At 48.8% G+C, this 12,532-nt stretch overlaps 1 protein-coding gene across 1 annotated transcript; it reads left to right on the forward strand.

The window, feature by feature from the left end:
• Nucleotides 1–9,336: 9,336 nt before the first annotated feature.
• Nucleotides 9,337–9,960, forward strand: LOC127772125 (auxin-responsive protein SAUR32-like). Its single transcript, XM_052298113.1, has one exon. It carries the CDS (start codon nucleotides 9,419–9,421, stop codon nucleotides 9,707–9,709), a length of 291 nt encoding a protein of 96 aa, XP_052154073.1. The 5' UTR covers nucleotides 9,337–9,418; the 3' UTR covers nucleotides 9,710–9,960.
• Nucleotides 9,961–12,532: the final 2,572 nt, after the last annotated feature.

A 12,532-nucleotide genomic window follows, 5' to 3' on the forward strand; every position in this document is an offset into this window, starting at 1 on the left:
ACAGCCATGATTTTTCGTGCAATTTTGATCGTCCGTCTTATTTAAAAGGTTTTTTTGAAAAGTTAAAAAATATGAGTCGTGCATAAAGTACTATTTATATTTTATCATCTAATAACGATAAAATACTAATCATAAATTTTATCATCTAATAACGATAAAATACTAATCATAACAAACTTTCAAATAAAACGAACGATCAAAGTTGGATACGAAAATTTATGATTATACTTACAATAGGATAGGAAAACGGATGATCAAAGTTGGACACGAAAATTTATGATTATATTTATAATAGGATAGTAAGACGGACGATCAAAGTTGGACACGAAGATTTATGACTATACTTACAATAGGATAGGATAGAGGGAGTATAAAATGAGAGAGGTTAGGTGCTCCCTTTCGCTGGACCGCACCGTGCCGTACCGTACGACTCCGTACCAAATGCTGCCGTACGGTCGTCGGTCTGGTTTTGTTTTGTTTCGGTAGCGTTTGGTGCTCGTTTTCGTTTCATTAAGATCGGCAGCTAGTGTGAGGTATGAGTGTGATCCGTTTCTTTCTCTTTCTTTTACTTGTGTGTACGTTGATCGGCGTGGGCCCCACTTTGCACTTCAGTTGTACTGTCATGTTCGGTTCATAGAGCAATCACTTTCTCTTTTATTTTCCTCCTGATGATGAGAGATTGAGATAGGCATGCATGCATGTATATCAGTCTTAACCGGGGCTTTGTTAGGGGAAAAGATTGAGTGATGGGCAAATGCTCTGTGAGTCTGTGGTGTCTAATGACTCAGCTCAGTGAAAAGGGGATGTTACTAGATCGTACTATGCTGACAATTCTTAAAAAATCGAATGTTGACTGACTAGTGGGGCACACACATGTGCACAAGCTGCAGGACAAGAAGGGAAAATGGAGAAGGGATCAGAGAAGTTCTCCTAGCTAGCAGGCCACCGGGCTGTGAGGCCCAGTTTAAAAAAGAAAAGACAGTGAGGCCCGGCCCAGCCCAAGAAAGGGCTTCTTCCAATCAGGGCCGTCAGAATAGAATAAGTTCAGGTTAGGTCCCTCTATTTGTCGCCCAGTCTGTTTTCGTCCCTTAACCGCAAAACCGGGTACGACTCGTCCCCCAACTTACGAAAACCAGGCAAACTAAGTCCCTCGGTGGTTTTGATAGCGGTTTTGGCTGATGTGGCGCCTACGTGGCTAATTTGACTCGGTCTTCATCTAACGTGGCACTGACGTGGCGCTTACGTGGCAATTCATTCCCGAAAAATAATAAAACCAGTGGATCCACGTGTCAGTTTCACACACAAAATAATTAAAAAATGTTGGGACCCACATGGGCCCACATGTCATCCTCACTCCTCCCTTTTCTCTCTATCCTATCTGTCCCCTCTTTTCTCTATCCCTTCTCTCTCTCCGGCCGGCAGGAGCGGGCGACGGGCGGGACGGAGCGGCTAGCCGGTGGAGCGGGGCGGGGCAGTGGCCGACGGCGGGCTAGGTCAAGTCTGCGGCGCGCGGAGCCATAGAGCGCAGACGGCGGCGAGTGCCGGTGTTGTGGAGAAGAGCGTCGGCGGCATCGGCGGGAGCATCTTCTCCGGTCATGCCTCATTCCCGTTCTCCGCCGAGATTGAGCCACTGCGAAAGAAGGCACACCTACTTGACCAGGAGAACAAGGCTCTCCTTGCCAAGCTCAAGCTCAATAACAAGCCATCCGCCGCCTCCCCATCCTCCCAGAAAAGGCACAAGCTACGCTCTTGGCCGACGGTGAGAGGTTGCAGACTCCGATCCATTTCAGACAAATTAAAAAAAAACTTAAACCTATCTAGCACCACAAGCTACATGCTCCATCAACTGCAAAAAAAAAACAAAAAACAAAAAACAAAAAAAAAACAAAAAACAAAAAACAAACGACCTAAAATGCTCGAATCAACAAACGACACAAAATGCAAAAAACACATGAAACTCATCCGCACCTAGTCACGGCTGCAGGAGCCGCCATTTGTGCACCGCTGATAGCAGCAAAAGCCGCCTTAACCACGTCGCCGACCACTGTAGAACCCGTCATAGCTGCCTCGCCGACCACGGTGCGGCCACCGGCAACAAGAATCGATGTCAACTCCGTCTCCCATCGAGTATCGCAGGGCTCCTCAGCGTCAAGGTGGCCGCGGCGGAGGCGGCCTCCCGCTGCCGCCCGCCACGACCTCCCACGGCAGAGACGGCCACTGAGAAGCAAGAGGAGAGCTACGAGGGATGGTGGAGGCGCAGGCGGCGGCGGCGGAGGTGGTGAGGGTGGTGGTGGAGGCGGAGTTGGTAGCGACAGCGGCGGCGAGGGATGTGGTGGTGGCGGGAGCGGCAGCGGCGGAGTCGTGGTGGTGGCACTGGAGAGAGAAGAGAGAGGAAAGGGGATAGATATGATGAGGAGATGGGGAGAGAGGAGGAAGAAAGGAGCGAGGATGACAGGTGGAGCCCACGTGGGTCCATCTGTTTTTATTATTTTGTGTGTGAAACTGACATGTGGGTCCCATGTGTTTTATTATTTTTCAGGAATGAATTGCCACGTAAGCGCCTCGTCAGATGAAGACCGAGTCAAATTAGCCACGTAGGCGCCACGTCAGCTAAAACCGCTATCAAAACCGCCAAGGGATCTCGTTTGTCCGGTTTTCGTAAGTTGGGGGACGAGTTATACCCGGTTTTGCGGGTCAGGGACGAAAATCAGACTGGACGTCAAATAGAGGGACCTAAAGTGAACTTATTCCCATCAGAATTTGGTTCTAGAAAACAAGCACTCAAGAAAGTTGAACTTATCTGAATGTCTGATGAGACAGATGGCTAGAATCTATAGTGCACAGCAAAGAAGATAAGGGCATGTTTAGATCCATTTAGAATGGCAAACGGCAAATGGTAAAAGTTTTGGTGGCAAAAGTTTTAGCATTGCAAAAGTACTAGTTGGTGTTTAGATGCATGTTAAAGTTTTGCCATTCTAGCACTAAAGTGAGAGAGAGAAAGAGAGAGGGAGTGGTCCCAAAATACTTTTTGGCACAATTTGCTACTATGGACTAGCAAATGCTAAATACCAAATTGTCAACTTTGGCTACAAGTGTTTAGATACAAAATGGCAAAAAGTGCTACAACTAGTAGTAATTGCTACTAGTGCAAAACTGAGGGCATGCAAAACTGAGGATCTAAACAGGGCCTAAGTGCAAAACTGCAAATCATCTCCAAGAACCGTTACTAGCAGTAATTGCTAGGCATGCACAGGGAATTGATAACTGAGGCAGGTTTTTTTCCCCTTTTCCTGTTCCCAAAATCCATGGCTGATCAAGATTATTTGATCGTGAATTATCTGGGGATGGCAACGATCTGGAAGGGGACGCTTTACGAGATCAAGATTAGTTTCTCTCTCGTGATCGAGACTTGTGATTAGCAACAAAAGAAGAAGAAAAAAAGACTAATGACTAGCTGGCTGCAGAACCACAGTTACTCTCTTCGGCAGCTTGCTCCGACATGACATTCGGTTGAATTTCAAGAACAGAAAATTCTTCACAGATCCTGGGCGCGCACGTTGATTTTTCTGTATGTATGTACTGTGGTTTGATTTTTTTTTTTTCATAATTTGTTCCATCATTTTCTCAGGCACATGCTTTTTGTATCAATTTCTTGTTTGTTTCCTCTTTTTTTCCAAGTGATGCATGGCATGCCTTTTGATGCAGAGGATCAATTCCATCTTGTTTTGCCTTTAGGAAACGACCGGTGATTTTGCTGACCATGGTCATGATGCTGCCAGCTTTCTCCTCCGTCGTCGTCTGAACGTTTACGTGCTCTGGATGTTGTGTTCATTCAGCAGTAGAATTACTGGCGCAATTTAATAAAATCAGGGAGACTGGATTGAATCCGGCTTGCAGCGACGTTGAAAATAAAGATTAACAGGTGGGCAAAGCTAGTGAGAATTCAGGAATCCAAATCAAATCTGATGGAACATACTGCCTCCACCCTAAATTATAAGATTTATATTTTCTTATACGGTGTCCAGTGATATGCTTTGATCATTAATTTATTTCATACGATGTTTCTAACGAATATGAAATTAACATCACATGAAAATACTTTAAAATATAGTAATATAATATAATAATTTTTAGTAATTTTTAGCATTATATGGTTAGTATGATTATTAGTAAAAAGTTATCGAGTTTAATTTTATTTGAAAAGATGGTGTCAGACGGAGGAAGTATATTCACATGAGTAGCACCCAGGATTCGGGAACTGAAGTTTCGCCGCATTGCGTGTCACTCTGCACGTGCAACTTTTGCATGTATCAATCACCCAAGAAGGAAGAGAATGTATGCAACTTCTGCATGTAGGTAAAATATGATGGGCTAATTAAGGATCCGATCGGTCTCGGTAACAGTTGTTCGTCACGGAATCGTGACTTGCCTTTCAGATAGCGGCGCGAGTAATGTAATCTGGACCCAGTTGCGTCAAGTCAGAAACCAACAACGTTTCTGCATCCTGTCATGTACTGTACACCGTAACATGTTGTCACGTCCCGAACTAGCACTGAACAGAACTAGCCCGTGACGCTCCAATTTAACCTGTTAATCGATACCAGTCTCAGGAAACAGTACTGGTATCACAGGAAGACAGAATATCACAGCAACAGAGGTCTCTTTATTATAGAGTAGGAGCACAGTCATGTTGGGCTGTGGACAGATCCCGAGCTCACAACTGCATTACAAAAGAGAAAGCGGAAGCCAAGACTTGGACCAATCATCACAGGCGCGACTTGGGAACTAGGCCGAAACCCTAAAACTCATCGTAACCGACTTGCTCCTGGAAGAACTCCTCGTCAGCGGGATCCACATCATCTTCTTCAGCGACTGGGGGGATCATTTATATAGAGCAAGGGTGAGTACAGGAGTACTCAGCAAGCCATGGGAATTAAGTGTTTAATGCAGGTTTCAAAGGAAAGGCTGTTGTTTTGCAATTGATTTTATTTAAACTCCTTTTTGAAACAACTAAGTGAGTGCTTCTCAAACGACACGGATGAGACAGTGCGTCACGCCCGATCGGAGTATGTGCAATGTATCAGTCTTTGAATTGATTCAAGGTTGGCACCCGGCCAAACACTTTCAAACTGCCACCCGGGCCTGACTGATCCCATCAGCCGCCGATTTTCCAAACATCGAACCCATTCCACAGCAGCAATTTCACAAAGCAGTAGTCAAACAAAACTACGCTAGGAATCACCTCACATCCGCCCATGACCGTGGGCACGGCTGTTCGAACAGTTTAATAACCTCTGCAAAGGGGGTACACTTTACCCACACGACATTACTAACCCGGATCATCCAGCCTGTGCAGAACGGCCACGTCTAGAGACCTTAAGGCTTTCATGACAAGGCATTTCGAAAGCCGACACAGGTTCACCATATGCCAACGAGAGGGGTCCCAGACCAACACCAGATTAGGTCCCAGACCATATTGTGCCAGGAAACCCGGGGGTTCTCCCCGGCACCACCCCGTTGAATCCACATGTCTCTTGGCATCATGGCTCCCCCGATTAGCTAGTTACTCAGCCAGGGGTGTCCCACTCCACCCATGTGGTCGCACTTGTCTTATGTTCGGATGAAATTCCAAGGAAACAGTCCTTAAGTGCAAGAGCGGGAAACCGTACTCCCGGTACGTTCCCCGGTTCGCGATTTTGGAAATTCATTTAGTTCGCAAGCACCAACCCAGGTGTCGGGTTTTCCAAGTCTTTTGTAAAACCCAAGTTTTACCCATCGTTGGATATTTTAAATTTGAGGGGAGGTGTTCCGATGCGCGTGTCCGAAGGCCCGTGCATCGAAGCACAACGGTCTACAAAGGAGGTTTAAGTGTTCAATAATTCAAGGAGGGTAATTGCAGCAATTAGGATTGGGGCCGGCAGGCTATCTCGCAAGCCGCGGCCGATTTACTTGTGTTAATCCTATTCATGCAATATTTGCGGAAGAGAAATACTTAGATTTAAATTATAGGTGCAAGATGATCAAAGGTGACTTGCCTTGCACGAGATCTTGAGCTTGATCTTCGAAATCCTCGCACTGCGGGTCTTCGGGCTCCGAAACTACACGCGAAACGGGCAACTCAACAAACGGCGAAAATAAAGCCCTATTATTGACCTCTAAGCGTGCCATTAGCTAGATCTCGAGATTTGAGGATTTTTGGAAGTTGAACGGAGTCAAACGGATGCACGGTTGAGAAGATATTGAATTTCTAAGATTATTGGATTTTTGGTCTAAAGGAAAAGGATTTATTTAAATCCTTTTTGAAAAAGAAAAGAAAGAGGGAGGGGGAATAGACTTCGCGGGCGTCTTGAGCGCGGCCCGGCCTTGCCATTGGGCCGGCCGGCCTGAGGGGCGGCCCAAGGGGGCTCGCGGGGAGGGGAGGAGAGAGGGAGCCGGTGGGCCGGGTTCACCTCGCGTGGTCTCGAGTGGGACCCGCTTGTTGGAGACTCGGCTCACCGTGAGCGAGGTGCACGCGGGGCGTGCTAGGGTTTGGGGAGGGGAGGCGCGGTGCACGCGCGCGGCTCGCGGTGGACGTGGTGCGCGGCGGGCCCACGCGCAGCCTCTTGGCTCTTCGTGGGCCCCGCGCACGCAAGCGGGGACGGAGGGAGCGGCTGACCGGGGTCGGCTTGACTCGGTCTTGGCCGAGCTGGCACCGACGTGGCGCCTACGTGGCTGCCACGCGGGCCGGCTGGAGGAAGACGACGACGCCGGCCGGAACGGACGGCGGACGGCGGCGGTGAGCGACGGGTTGATCTACAGCGAGGCAGGCGAAGGCGAGCACACCGGGAGGTTGCACGGAATGAGGGGAGACGAGCCAACGGCTCGGATTCGCCGGAAGGAGTTCGTCGGTGGAGGATTGCGGCGGCGGCCATCGGCGGCGAGAGAAGAGGGGAACGACGGCGAGACGACTAGGGTTCGATTCCTCCGGACTAGAGCATCTACACGACCTCGGGATTGCATTCCTAGCACCGGATTGGGCGGAGCTACGCCGAGAGAAGCTGGCGACGAGCGGCGGTTTGCGGCGGCGAGCGGCAACGGCGGCGAGGCCGCGCCGGGCGGTGGGAAGGTCTTGGGCGGCGCCTGCGAGCTTCTAGGGGTACTACGAGTGCTACCACACAATCTAAGGGGAGGAGATAGAGCGAGGAGGGAGAACGGGGAGATGCACTACCGTGCGGGCGGGCGCAGTGACGATGGCCGACAGCGCGGGGCGTGATCGCTCCGGCCTCGGGCCAGGGAAGAGGAGGAAGACGTGCGCCCGGAGTCCCCTTCACGCGTCCTTCGCACGCCCCGGCTCTCCCGGTGCTTTGGCGACGAACGGCGGAGGCGAGACAGAGGGGGGCAGCAATGGCGTGGTGGAGCGAGGGCGAAAGGGAGAGGGAAAGGAAGGGAGGGCGCCTTGGATTTATAGGGGCGACAATGTCGGTTTGGGAGGGAGGAACCGACATTGGGTGGTCAAGCCAGCGAGCTGGTGCTCCGGCTAGCGGCCAAAACAGCGACAGGGAGGATGATGCCGGCGGAGGAAGAGAAAAAGGAAAAAGAAGAAAGAAAGGAGGGCTTGCCCCTTGCTACTTTGGGAAAAGGAGGAGGGAGAGAGAGAACGACGGGGCAATGGGAGAAGGGGCTCTGCCTCCATCCCTTGGAAGCTTGCGCGGAGGTGGCGGGGTCGGGTCGTGACGACGGCGATGACGGCGGGGTGGTGTGGAGCGGAGCGGCGACACGGGCGGTAGGCGCGGGCAGGCGCGGCAGACGCTGACGGCGGCGACGACCAGGCGGTCGGCCACCACGGCGCGCGCGCGGGAAGCAACGGCGCGCGGCGATTTGAGCGGCGCGGCTCGGGCACGCGTGCTGGCTCGCGGGGCCGAGCGGCTGCGCGGCTACAGGCGCGGCAGGGCAGCGGGGCCGGGCGACGCAGACGGCGAGGCGCGGCACGAGCGGCGACGACGCGGGCGCGCGCGCGAAGCAACGGCGCGCGGGGGCCGATTTCACGGGCGGGGAGCTCGCTGGGGATGGAGGCGGGGAGAGGGAGAGCGAGGGGGCGGCGCTCGGCGCGGCTCTCGCGCACGCGCGTGCGCACGCGCGATAGAGCGAGAGAGGGGAGGGAGAGAGAGAGAGAGAGAAAGATGGGCCGAGAGGGAAATCGGCCCACTGAACCTGAGGGAGGCACACTAGACTTTTGCGGAGGAATTCGATTTGGGAAGAAATTGGATTCGGGATTTGAGATCTGGAATTGGCACGGAGACTGACTACAAGCAAGGAAACAATTTTCGCAATTAGGGTTTTTAGAATTTAAATTTTCCCGCTATGCGCCACGACGGAACGGGCGCTACACACGTACTCCCTCGCTCCCAAAATATAAGCATTTTTAGGTATAAATTTAGACACATGCTTACATTTTGGGACGGATGGAGTACTATACTTACATACATGGAGATGTATTTTTCTCTCTCTCTAGGAATCATCCCCTCGTTTTGTATAAGTTACCTAGAAAATCATTATATTTTAAAAAACAATAGTAAAATAGATACCACTCTACAAACATATGGATTTAAATTTAAACAATAAAATTAAAACAACAAATTTAATTGTAAATTACACGTTCAACTTTATTGTTTTTACTATTTTATATAAGTTCAATTTAAATTTTCGATGACTTTTTTTACGACATAAAGAAAACGAGGGAACGGCATCTGATGAATAGACACGAATTCCTTTTCTGCGTCACTGGTAGTTACAGTATTTTGGCTAGGTCCGGACGAGTTTGGCCCCAGACCGGCCGGTCGGTCGATTGGACAGAGAGACGGTCGTTTTATTTGCCTATATGGAATACGAAATACTATCTCCATATTTTAATTACGCTGTTAATTTTTTTTCTAACGTTTGATCATTCGTCTTATTGAAAAAGTTTATGTGATTGTCATTTATTTTACTGTGACTTGATTCATCGTCAAATGTTCTTTAAGCACGATATAAATATTTTCATTTACACAAAAATTTTAAATAAAACAAAGGGTCAAACGTTGGTAAAAAGTCAACGGTGTCATACATTTAATTACGGAGCGAGTATGTATCCGCGTCAACCAACTATCGGGGCAATTTAACGCTAGTGCGCTCGTCACGATCGGGTGACAATGTGTGAGACATTCCTTTCGATCGATCACCGGATAGATAGCCCCACAAGTTGACCACTGCTCGCACGCACTCCGATAGTCCGATATCCCTCTCGCCACGCCAGACGCCACCTACGTACGCCTCTATATATGCCTCTTCAAACGCCTCTCGCATTGTTGCAAAGTTGCACCGGTCTCGATCGATCGATCCAACCGATCAATACACCGCCACCATCGGTCGTCGCCGCCGTGCTGCTCCACCGTCGAGATCGATGGGCTGGAGGAAGAGGAACGACGACGGCGGCGGCGGCGGCGGCGCGGCCGTGCCGAGAGGGTGCGTGGCGCTGCTGCTGGTCGGGGACGGCGGCGGAGGAGGGGAGGAGATCAGGGTGGTGGTGGAGGTGCGGGCGCTGGGGCAGCCGCGGGTGGGGATGCTGCTGGAGAGGGCGGCAGGGGAGTACGGGTACGACCAGGAGGGCGTCCTGCGCGTCCCCTGCTCCGCCGACGAGTTCCGACGAGCCCTCGCCGCCGACGCCGCCGCCGGGGCTCGGTGCGCGCGGTGACGCTGACGTACGCCCGCGCGCGCGCGCGTACATGTACGCAAGTGTTCGGCGCCCCGGAGCTGCCGGCCTTGGGTTGGGCATGTACTTACGTAAATGTAACATTTGACGGCAAATATGATAGTAGTAGTAGTTCATATGTATTCATTCTTTCAGGGAAAAAAAGAAGAAGTGTTAGTGATTAATTCGCGACTGTATAAGGTTCAGAGTATCAGACAAATAATTACTTGTGCGGTGCCAACAACAAAATTACAACAGTGACTCCATTAAAGTGTCATTGTGCGGTGCCCAGCTCTTCCTCTGTCTACCAAGTCCCAACCCAAGCCTTGAGAGCTAGCCACCTTGGTTTCGTAGTACTATGTTTTTCGCGTGTCCTGTGTTGCTACTCCGCTACGCCGCGCGCAGGGAGCAGAGCAAAGGATGGACCAATGGCTCCGCGAATCCGATCTGACGGACTCGATCTGACGCGCGTCGTCGATCGATCTCCTCATCCTTGCCGTGTGGCGCACCTGCGGGAGGAACTCGTGCAGCAAGCGAGGCCTGTGGGACACGCGCCGCCGCGATCGATCGCTGTTGGTCTCAGGCTCCAATCCTTCGGTTGGTTCGGACGACGGGAATAAGGTGTTGCACTTGCACCCACCAAACCGGCTTTTAACAAATTGGTTAAGAAATTTCGGTCACACACGTTTCTCAAATTACTAAACGGTATATTTTAAACAAATTATAGATAAATTACTTTAAAAAATCATACTAATCTATTTTCATTTTTTTAGCTAATACAAAATTAATTATACGCTAATCTATCCCATCGTTTTACGTTTCAAGGATACAAGTTTCTACCAATATCTCTGAACATAGCCTAGAATCTAGTTTAAACTCCTCGGTACGAAATTATTTTTCTTTCTACTAGTTTTTTACTAGAATAGTACCCCGTATTTTACTTGGCCGTATATACCCATTCTCGCATCATTTCTTTTGTGTGCGAAATGGCATGTATAGTTCTCTGTAATCCAACTGTACTCGCGTAGCACGTGCAACGACAACAAACATATATAAGGGAGGATCTCCTACTGGAGTACACACTACACTACACGTTTTTCTCTTGCACCCTTGCAGGGGTCGCGACTTTAGCCTGTTTTGCTCGATCTCACTGAACATCCACTACTCAGACTCTAGGCGCACGCACGCGCGTGCGCAGGGAGTGAGGATGGACAACGATGGATCGATCGATGCCCCATCGAGAGTGGGAGTCTGACGGGGGGCTTCTTGTTGACTTGTTCTGATGTTCTCCATGTGATACGCCGCATCTGCAAGAGGCCGCTTCTCTTTTCGGAGAAAAAAAATAGTGCAAAGCACAAATATAATGAAAATCTGAAAGCTACTGCTGGATAAAATGTTACTACGTCCGTTTTAAGTTATAAGACTTTCTAGTATTGCCCACATTCATATATATGTTAATAAATCTAAACAATACTATAAAGTCTTATAATATGAAACGGAGGAAGTAATGTCTAAGAAATTTTACTTACAGATTTAATCGCGAGTAAAACTTTTAATGAGAGTGAATTTAACTTTTAGTGACTTGAACAAATCTCAAACGTTTATTTTTAATCAATGATAGTTTCCAGGTTTTCGCTAAATATGTTGTTTACACTATATATATTCTTCCTCCCTTGGGCCGGAGCGGATGATTTCAGTCCACCAAAACCGATCAAGTTCGGCAAAACCGAGTCCAGAAACTTCAGATGTTACATGCATCCACACAACGACTTGCCAAATTGCTTTAAAAAAAAATATGGTTTCAACTCGATCCTGGCACAAAACTCCTTTAACTACCTATTCGTGACACCCTGGCCATTCATTTTACACAGTTTGTACGTACGTGGGGTCAACCCCTTGCAGGAGCTACTTGCTAGCTTATTATATCCTTCATGAAGTCCAAGTCAAATATTTGTGCTGACAGCGATTTCATAGGGATCGATGGATGGGCATGATTGGGCTCCAATTAATCCATCTCCATTAATCATGCTGCTATCCTTGAACAGTTGAACCAAGGATTATACTTAGTACGTTCTCACGTAGGACTAGCTGGTGATAGAGGCGGATGGGTTTAGTTTGGCTCGATCCCCTGCCCGCTAATTTCAACGCTGCTGATTACGGCGATTAATCATGTTTGACACTTGGGCTCAAACGCTAAAGTTGCTTAATTATAAGTTAACTAATTGCAGCGCACACTGGTTTTATATGTACTCACACCGTCCACTTTTACTAGTTGATTAGTAGTAGTTAATTGCTTGCTCGTTTTTGGAGGCACACGTGTTTTTCCTTCGTAAGCTTTCTTTTCGAATCGACTGGATCAATTGACGCCTTTAATTTGATTCTCGTTTTGCCTTTACGAACAAAAGGTAAATTCTCCTCATATACTAGGTTTTCCTCCTGAAGTCATATTCAACGTTTCACGTTACCTGTCTGAATCACGTTTTAGCGGTGTTTGCGTCTGCACGTGCAATTTTAGTTAGAGGTGTTCATCGCCAGAAGAGAATGTACATAAACATATGCAACTTTGGTAAAATAAGATGGGCTTAATTTGTTTCAAGGATATACTCTACTACTACTCCTTTTTGATTTCCTGGTTTGGCCAATCACAAAGTGTCTCTGTTCCTGACTTCCTGTCAATATCTCAGATAACAGCACATAATCTGGACCAAGTCAGATTTTTTTTGCTACAGCAAAAACAAAAAACAAAAAAGCTGTTTGAATTATGTCACGTACATGACCCCATGTCAACGTTTTCTGCGTCAGTTGGGCTCGATCTGTCTGCTGCGA

Source organism: Oryza glaberrima, chromosome 4, assembly GCF_000147395.1.
Source record: "Oryza glaberrima chromosome 4, OglaRS2, whole genome shotgun sequence".
In the NCBI taxonomy this organism is placed as follows: domain Eukaryota; kingdom Viridiplantae; phylum Streptophyta; class Magnoliopsida; order Poales; family Poaceae; genus Oryza; species Oryza glaberrima.